The following is a 9,113-nucleotide window of genomic DNA, read 5'->3' as shown; positions in this document are numbered from 1 at the left end:
CCCTTCCCTTCCCTTCCCTTTCCCTTCTACTCAGTTTCCTCGGCCTCTCTTCCCTCCCCCTTCCCTCCCCTCTCGTTCCCCCGTCATTAGCTCACACCTCCCTCCTTCCCCCTCCTTTCTCCTTCTCTCTCTCTCTCTTTTCCCCTTCCCCCTTCCCCATCCTCTCCTCTCCTCCGCTCCCTTGGCCTCTCTCCCCTTCTCCTCCCCCTCCCTCTCTCCCCTCCATCCCCTTCCCCTTCCCCTCTCTCTTCTCTCCCTCTTCATTCTCCTCTACTCCGCTCCCTCAGTCTCTGTGCCCTCCTCACTCTTCCCTCCTCACTTTTCAGTTCCTTCGGCCTCTCCCCTTCCCTCTCCCTTCCTTCCCTTCCCTCTCTCCTCCTTTCCTCCGCCTCTCTGTCCTCCTCGACCATTCCCTTCCATACTCTCCTTCTTCAGTTCCCTCAGCCTCTCCCCTTCCCTTTTCCCTTCTCATTCCCCCCTCCTCCCTTTCCCTCTCCCCTCCCTCTCTCTCTCCCTCCTTACCTTCTCTCTCTCCTCCTTCCCTCCGCCTCTCTGCTCTCCTCGACCGGCCCGCGACCCTCCAAGTACTTGAGAGAAGGAAGCTTGTTAAGGGGACAGCCTCCACTAAGTTTTTATTGTGCTCTGTTTTTCCTCCATCGTTTTCTTTCCTTATCTTACGTTTATCATCTTTTTTCTATCATCTTATCATCTGTCTTAGCTTTATTATGTTTTTTTTCTTTTTAATGGGTCACGCGTTAATGTGCTTTTTCCCTCCACTGTTTTCTTTCATTAGCTTCTGTTTACCATTTTATTATCAGTCTTCAGCTTATTTCATGTCTCCTATCATAGCCCTCGTATTATTGTGACTGTGTGTGTGTGTGTGTGTGTGTGTGTGTGTGTGTGTGTGTGTGTGTGTGTGTGTGTGTGTGTGTGTGTGTGTGTGCGTTTTAACTTGTAAGCTTCCACCCCACAAACTCAGCGGCAGTTGGTGGAGCTCGAACCCACCATTCAGGGCGTCCTCCAAATCAGGGGATAGCACTAAACGGACCGAGCCACCGAGTCTCCCATTCTTCTCCCCTGCCCAAGCCTGCCACCGTCCACCGTGATATCTTTCCCTTTACCTACAGCTCCCTTAGGATCCCAAATCTTTTCCCCAATTGCCTTAACTTTGTGTACTCTTGCAAAGTCTCCCCTCAACCACCCTTCCCCCACCCCTTCTTTCCTTTCCCCTTTCCCCCATCCTCCTTTCCCCCCTCCCTCTTTCCCTCCATCCCACCGCCCTTTCTCTCCACTCTCCTTTTCGTTCCAGATGACGTTTTTGGTCCAATCTGTTGTATAGAAGGATTAGATTTTCTCTTTATGCAGGAAAGAAAGAACCCAGGGCCCAGAACTCGAAAAAATTGTTTCTTTTAAATATTAGTAAACGAAAGACGTAGCCAAATGCAAGAATCCTTCATTTCGAGATGCCTGGACATTTTACAGAGAGAGAGAGAGAGAGAGAGAGAGAGAGAGAGAGAGAGAGAGAGAGTGAAGATTAAAGACAGTGGAAAAGACGAACAGAGTAAAGAGTTTCAGGGCTGACTATTATTCTTACACTCTAATTTGGTCCAGATATTCGGCCTTTTGTAACTTATTTCACGTAGCTCAGTGGCAGGAAAAGACAGTGCTGCGGCTCTAGATCCTTCCAACAGCCATTCATCTTGACTAGCATGTTATTCTAGTGTTAATCTCTAGTTCTAGGTCTGCATTCAAGATGGAGAGAGGGGGCAAATTTACGCCAAGTTAAAGCAGAGTAGCCTATAGTTAGAAAAGGATGAAAGATTTCCGTATCCATAGCACAGTCATTGCAGCAGACATTTATTTTGTACTGAGTCTTAGCTTCGTATTACAATTGACTTTTGCACACGTCCTAAAACTTGTTCCTCGGCTGTTTATTTTGCATATTACACATCAGTATCTTCCTGGATATTACTGATGCCATCCATGTCGATAATAGAGCGAAATGCATAACTAAATAGAGATAAAACGAAATAAATAGCTAAGTAAAGCGAAATAAGTGGAAATAATAGCAGAATAAAGCGGAATTAGAGAAATAAAGGAAAAATAAAGAGCCTGGACGAGAATGCTGACTTGCAGTGAGGATAATAATTGGCTAAGAAAACAGAGCTGCGAAGCCTGAAGTGCAACAAAAATATGGTCTTTAGCCTTCCTCTAGGACACACGAACCATAATAGTTGATGTTATGCCCAGGTCCCCATTTCTTATACTCATGGATGAAGAGAGACATTGGGAAAACAACCTGCACCCGACAGACGGACGGGCACGAGAACGCATTTTTTTTTTTTTTTGAGGGGTCAATGAAGCTCCCTAACACCTCTTCCCAAGCGGCTCATTTTGTGTTACTATCGCCTTTTTTTGTTGCTAAATCGTTCTCATGTCGCCATACTCGGCATAAGTAAGGTATGAAATTATATTAACCAGCCGGATCCAAAAATAAATCACAGAGGAAGAGGTGCAAGGGAGCCTCCTTACAGAGAATACGGGCCAGGTCTGTGTGAATTCCCTCCTTCCCCTTTCCCCCTTCCCCATTCCCCTTTCCCCTTTTCCTCTATACAATACAGGGAAATTATCAGACTGAAATAATTAGTCACATTCCCATAATTGTTTTCACATTTCGGAACTGCAATCTTTTGGCACTAACCTGGCCCTGATTCTCGTTATTTTGCGTTTATTTGGCGTGGTTCAGTGCCAGAATGACATACTCTGGCGCTACATCCTTTTCATTGCACTTCTTCGTGACTACCATCATAGTCTAGTGTTAATTTATTGCTACAAATTAGTTTTCAAGGTGACGAGATGACAGTTTTAGGCCAGGTTAGAGTAAATAGGGTATAGGAGAGGCGCAGCAGCTTTGTATCTTCATTCTTCATACTTTTTCCCTTTTTTATTCTTTATTTTACCCGTGGACCCATGACACGCTGCTCCATCTCTCTAAGTACAATTTTATTCGGCTAAGGAAACATCTCTTTCATTAAAGGGGTTAATTAAGGCTGTATTTAACTCTCATTTCGAAAGTCTCTCCTCAGCTGGGGAATATAGTCTGGTGGTGGCAGGAAAAGAAACAAAGAAACCGTAGAAACGTCATCGTATCGAAGGCGTTATGTCAAGACACTAGCATTGAGAACCCCCCCCCTCCTTCCTTGGTCAGTTACTTGTCCTAAAAACACGTTTATTCGGCCTAATTACGGTAAAAGACATCATTAATATGTGTATCGTCTTCATTTAGCGTCTGCTGATACTCAGTTGGGCTGAGGTGGCGTTCAAGAAGCTCTTTCCTTAAAAAAAAAAAAAAAAAAAAAAAATCAGACTTGTCTCTCGCCTATCTTGGCCACTTAGGTCACGTGACCTGGACAGGCTGCTACATGCAGGACTTCGGTCAGGGCTGCCAACATGAATCAGTCATTAGTCACAATTAATTCGTGTTTATACTCTGAATACACAGGTTTATACAATAATATCGTATTAGGAAAAAATATATAATTAGTATGGTGGGCTATTGAAGAGGACTGGAAAGCTGCGAATAGCATAAAAAATGGTGTAGATAATCGTTATCGGAAGGGGTGGCGGGCATGATAACTGCGCAGGTGTTTTTGCACACGTCTGCCAGGTAACTAGCAGTTGCGTGACGACATGTGTGGGGTACTTCCGCGTCGGTGTGTAGTTCTTATTCAGTGATATCGAAGCGAATTATGGCCATCCTTGATTACTTCCCGTTGATTTGCGTGTCGGTGAATATGCAGAGAAGATGTAGGGAGAGAAAGGGGAGGCGAGGAGAAGGATTTTGCAAGAAATTACGAAGACGAGTGTGAACAGGCAACTCGAATAAGGTGAGTTGTTGTTGATGCTCTCATTAACCTTGTTATCCCCTGCGCGTCATGATATTTTATTCTTGCTCTTTCCAGGCATTTTTGTTAAACTTTGAGGATGCTTTTCGAATGGGAGGGGGGGGGGCAGATGCAGCTTTAATTAACCCCTTGACTGGGAGAGGTGTTTCCTGCTCGAAACAAAATAGTTAATCTGATGGTGGTATGAATAAACTAAGGAAAACAGCGTATTCTTAACCCACTGAATCCGATGACGTGTTTTGTGGTTTATTCTTGCTGTTTTCCAGACGATTTTTTTCAGCTTAAGATAGACCTAAGCAAATTGCAGGGTTGAAGGGGGAAAATCAAACGCTTGGCTCATAGCCTAGTTGGTGAGCGTGTCTTCAGTGATTTTTTTTTTTTTGTCAGCTCATTCGTTTGTTAAAGATCGAAATCCGAGTTCATTTGTTTATTTTCTTTCCACGAGAAGCAACAACTTTAACACTGGACAAGAGGTACGGTACATGTTCTGTGTGCAGCCTTAACTTTGACTTCTTTCCTTCTATCTATCTATCTGTCTGTCTATTGCCAGACGCCATAATCCCGTAAGGGGTGGCCATTTGACTTTTGAGTTATTTGTTTTACGGGAAGGGGCAATAACCCTCCACCAACCCACTAGCTGACACGTAGGGAGCTTGTATGGTTTGGTTATATGGTTACCACCCAGCGTTGTAAATGGTTTCTTGGCATACAGGAAACTATTTGGCTTGTCACTCAATGTAAAGCCACCTGTAATGGAAAGAAAAGCAAAGGAAAGATGGGAGAAATAGCAGTGCCGGTCCTAGGACATCTGACGCCCTAGGCAAACTGGTGGTGTCGCCTCCCACCCATCTTGAATTTTTATGCACACAAGCTTGGAAGAGAAAAACATGACTATGGTGCATTTTTATTGCAATATTAATAAACATGTACGTAGTGCATCTCATTTCCCCTCTGTATAGCAGACATGTGAATGATGTGACGTTTTATTAACATTCCTGTACACATCAGTTTGAAGCTAAATGTAATAAAACTGATGTACAATATCTATATACATAAAAGTAAAAAAAAAAGTATGTTTTTATTCTCATAATAAAACTTATTATCATCAAGATCCATAACACTTTATCTATTTGCTGACATGAAAATAAAAGCAACTGCACATGAACTAAAAGTAAACCTTTGCAATGACAATTTATCTTTCTTAGAAATTAACTTTGCGAGCTTTTTGCTTTGCAAAATCTGTTATCAGTTCCTTTACACATAGTCTTTGAGCAATGTCATGCTCAATTGAAAGAGTGGCTAGTCCAGAAAGTCTCTCTTGTGATACGGTGGATCTTAGGTATGTCTTTATTAATTTAAGTTTTGAGAAGCTTCGTTCTCCACTAGCAACGCCAACAGGTAGAGTCATGAGTATCCGAAGAGCAACATAGGTATTTGGAAAACTGTCTACCTGTTTCTGTTCACAAATATCTTTTAGTACGTTCAGAGGCCCACAGCTTTTTTCGAGTCTTCTTGCAATGACCTTCAATTCATTACATAAATCTTGAGCATCTATATCCTTAGAATCTTTTCCCTGCAAAGCAGACTCCATCTTCTGGCACATATCCATTAGTTGTTGTGTTGACTTGTCCCTTAGAGAATGGATATCGTAAAGAAAGCCGAACACAGATTCAAGGTGTGAAATTTGTTCAAATCGTTCTGAAACTGAGTGAATTGCTGTGTCTATAACAGCAAAATAGAAGTTCACCTTGAAATTCTGCTTGGGGTCCTGGATAGGTTCATCTCTTGCTTCATATGAGAACTGCTGTTTTTTTCTTATGATGTGGATTGGCTCAGGTTCAAATTCGCTTGATAGTTCTAGATTATCAGCTAAATCACGAGCATCTACGAGCATCTCTTCAAAAGCTTTATCACTTCTGCAGTCAGTAAGGTACTTTTTAGAATGCTCCAGTTGTTTAATGGCTGAGTCCAATGTCGCATTTGTTAACTGCAGATGCTTGCTTGCTAAGTTAATTTAAAAAAGAATGTTGTACCACACAATCAATGAGGCAACAAATTTGAACTTAGAAATGCTATTTGCGAGAGATTCAGCTTCTGCACGTGTAGACGTACCACTTGATCCTATGAGGGCAGAGTCATTGGCTATTTCAGTTAATGCATCAAGAACTTTACCAAGCTCATACCTAAGGGGCTTCAGAGCATCAATTCTACTCTCCCATCTTGTTTCACTCAATTGTTTAACAACTAGTGAAGGTACATGCGATGTAAGAACGTTCCAACGGCGAGTTGATGCAGAGAAGTAGACATAAATATGTTGCACGAGGTCAAAAAATTTAGTAGCATCCAAACAGCATCTTGCAGCATCATTAACAATCAAATTCAAACTATGTGCACTACATGGAACAAAATATGCCCTGGGATTAATGTTCAATGTAGAGGAGGAAAACGTGGCTGAGATTGTGGCAGATAGAAGGGTGCAAGGAATAAATGTGTTGGGAGAGTTGAATGATTCTTTGATCACGAAGGAGGAAGTGGAGAAGGCAGTAAAGGAGATGAAAACAGGGAAAGCTGCAGGTATGGATGGGTGTGCTGTGGAATGCCTGAAGGGTGGTGGAGTGACTATTGTTGACTGGTTAGTAAGATTATTGAATGTGTGCTTTGAGAAAGGTATGGTGCCAATTGACTGGGCAAGTGCTTGTGTGGTCCCGTTGTATAAAGACAAGGGTGATAAGTATGAATGTACTAGCTTTAGGGGTATAAGTCTGTTGAGTGTTGTAGGTAAAGTGTATGGTAGAGTGTTAATTATGAGAGTTAGAGAGGGTACAGAGGGAGTGATTAGTGATGAGCAGTGTGGCTTTAGGAGAGGGAGGGGATGCGTTGATCAGGTGTTTGCTGTGAGACAAGTGTGTGAAAAGTATTTAGCGAAAGGCAAGGATGTGTTTTGGGCATTTATGGATTTAGAGAAAGCGTATGATAGAATTGATAGGGAGGCTTTGTGGACTGTTTTAAGATTGTATGGACTTGATGGTAGGTTACTAAAAGGGGTGAAAAGTTTTTATGTAAATAGTAGAGCGTGTGTAAGAGTGGGAAATGCTGTGAGTGATTGGTTTCCCGTGAGAGTGGGGCTGCGACAGGGATGTGTGATGTCGCCTTGGTTGTTTAATATTTACATGGATGGTGTTGTAAGGGAGGTGAATGCAAGAGTTTTAGGTGGTCTGAGTCTGGTAAATGTTGATGGAGGAGAGTGGAATCTGAAGCAACTGCTGTTGGCAGATGATACTGCATTGGTGACTGATTCAGAGGAGAAATTGAGACAGTTGGTAGAGGAGTTTGGAAGGGTGTGTGAAAGGAGGAAATTGAAAGTAAATGAGAATAAGAGTAAAGTGATGAAGTGTACGAGGTTGATAGATGGTAGGGGGATGAATATAGTTTTGAATGGTGAGTTGCTTGAGGAGGTAGATTGTTTTAAATATCTAGGGTCACATGTTGCTGTGGATGGAAGAATAGATGCAGAAGTGAAGTTTAGAATTAATGAAGTAGGAAAGGTGCTGGGAGGAATGAAAAAAGTGTTTAAATGTCATTCGCTTAGAATGGATGTAAAGAGAAGGCTGTATGAGGGTGTTGTGGTACCGACTGCGTTATATGGGGCTGAAACATGGAATATGGGTGTAGCAGAGAGGAAAAGTTTGAATGTAATGGAGATGAGATGTCTGAGGAGTATGTGTGGAGTGACGCGTATGGATCGAGTGCGAAATGATGAAGTGCGAAGGAGAACTGGAGTTGTTCGGGAGATGGCTGGTAGAGTTGAGCAGAGGGTGTTGCAATGGTTTGGGCATATGGAGAGAATGGATAATGAGCGATTGGTGAAAAAGATAACTAGATCTGATGTGAGAGGTGTAAGACTGAGAGGAAGACCACGAATAGGATGGATGGACAGTGTGAAGAGAGCGCTGGATGCGAGAGGGATGTCTGTTGAGCAAGGAAGAGTGGCTGTGCGTGACAGAAATAAATGGAGAGAAATTGTGAATGAATAAGTGATGACGCAGCCCTGAGGGGATATTCTCCCGCATTTGGTCTGATCAGCTAGTCAGGTCAGGTGCGGGTAAGGGGATGGGTCTGTTATGATGTGGCAGGGGTAAACCAGTTCTGCTGTCGGGCCCTGCTGTGGATGTCACTGCTTGCATTGCGCAGTTGACCCTTGTGCGGTGTGATGCGGTGAGGATCTGTCCGTTCTCCCCTTTGGGGCTAAGATGCGAATGAATGTGTTTGAATGGATGAGTAAATGGAGAGTGAGTCGTCCTGTCTCGGCTACCTCCCTTTCCTTGGGGGAAGCAGCCTAGGTATATAGATAGATAGATTCTACGCTGTACTCCGTTTTCCTTGCCTCTCATGTTACTCCCATTATCATAACCTTGACCTCGTAAATTTTCAACTGACAGTGACAATTCATCTAGTTTTTGCAAAATAGTTTCCGTCATGAAAGAACCAGTAGTTTCCTTTAATGGTATGAAACCCAAGAAATTTTCTTTTATTTTCACTAGTGAATCTTGCATCTCATTACCTTCCATATCTGGTTTGGCAATGTCCACATAACGAACTATCAGTGTCATCTGTTCCACATGACTTACGTCAGGTGTACAATCTAGAATAATCGAAAAATACTTTGCCTCATGAACAGCTTCCAAAATTTTTTTCTGAACAGCATTTGCCAAGAGCTGAATTAGTTCATTTTGAATATGTTTCCTAAGGTAATGGACGTGTGTCTCTTGATTTCTTACTTTGCGAAGATGTTCCTTCATAACAGGGTCATACTCACCTAGCCATTCCACAAATTTTAAAAAGTTACCATTATGAGGAGTGTATAATTTTTCATGACTTCCACGAAATGCGAGGTTTTGCTCACCAAGAACTCTCACTAATGAAATCAGTCTATCTAGTACTTGACGCCAGTACTCTTCTTCTTGCTTCAGTGCTCTAATGTTTTGTTCATCAATAGATGTCCCAGTTTTCAATCGTTTTTCAAGTTCTTTCCACTGATGAAAATTCTCTAGATGGTCAATACTTTTCTCGTGAGAAGAGAGAATAGCTGCTATGTTTTTCCAATCATTTGAGCCATTTTGTGCTAGTGAAGAAACATTAATTTTACTTTTAAATACTTTGCAACAAAAACAAAACACCTTATATTTGGAGACGGAATACTGCAGCCAG

At 42.4% G+C, this 9,113-nt stretch overlaps 1 protein-coding gene across 1 annotated transcript; it reads right to left on the bottom strand.

Moving 5' to 3' along the window:
• Window positions 1-5,106: 5,106 nt before the first annotated feature.
• Window positions 5,107-5,799, bottom strand: LOC145404721 (zinc finger MYM-type protein 1-like). Its single transcript, XM_080276274.1, has one exon. It carries the CDS (start codon window positions 5,797-5,799, stop codon window positions 5,107-5,109), a length of 693 nt encoding a protein of 230 aa, XP_080132400.1.
• Window positions 5,800-9,113: the final 3,314 nt, after the last annotated feature.

The sequence above is a fragment of the Coenobita brevimanus genome, chromosome 7, assembly GCF_032717465.1.
Source record: "Coenobita brevimanus isolate Jiangsu-jjx chromosome 7, ASM3271746v2, whole genome shotgun sequence".
In the NCBI taxonomy this organism is placed as follows: Eukaryota; Metazoa; Arthropoda; class Malacostraca; order Decapoda; family Coenobitidae; genus Coenobita; species Coenobita brevimanus.
This window is presented reverse-complemented; position numbering and strand designations above follow the sequence as displayed.

What these genes read in the sequence shown, in the direction of transcription:
- LOC145404721 (XM_080276274.1), bottom strand. Translation starts at nt 5,799, where the DNA reads ATGCTCGTAGATGCTCGTGATTTAGCTGATAATCTAGAACTATCAAGC.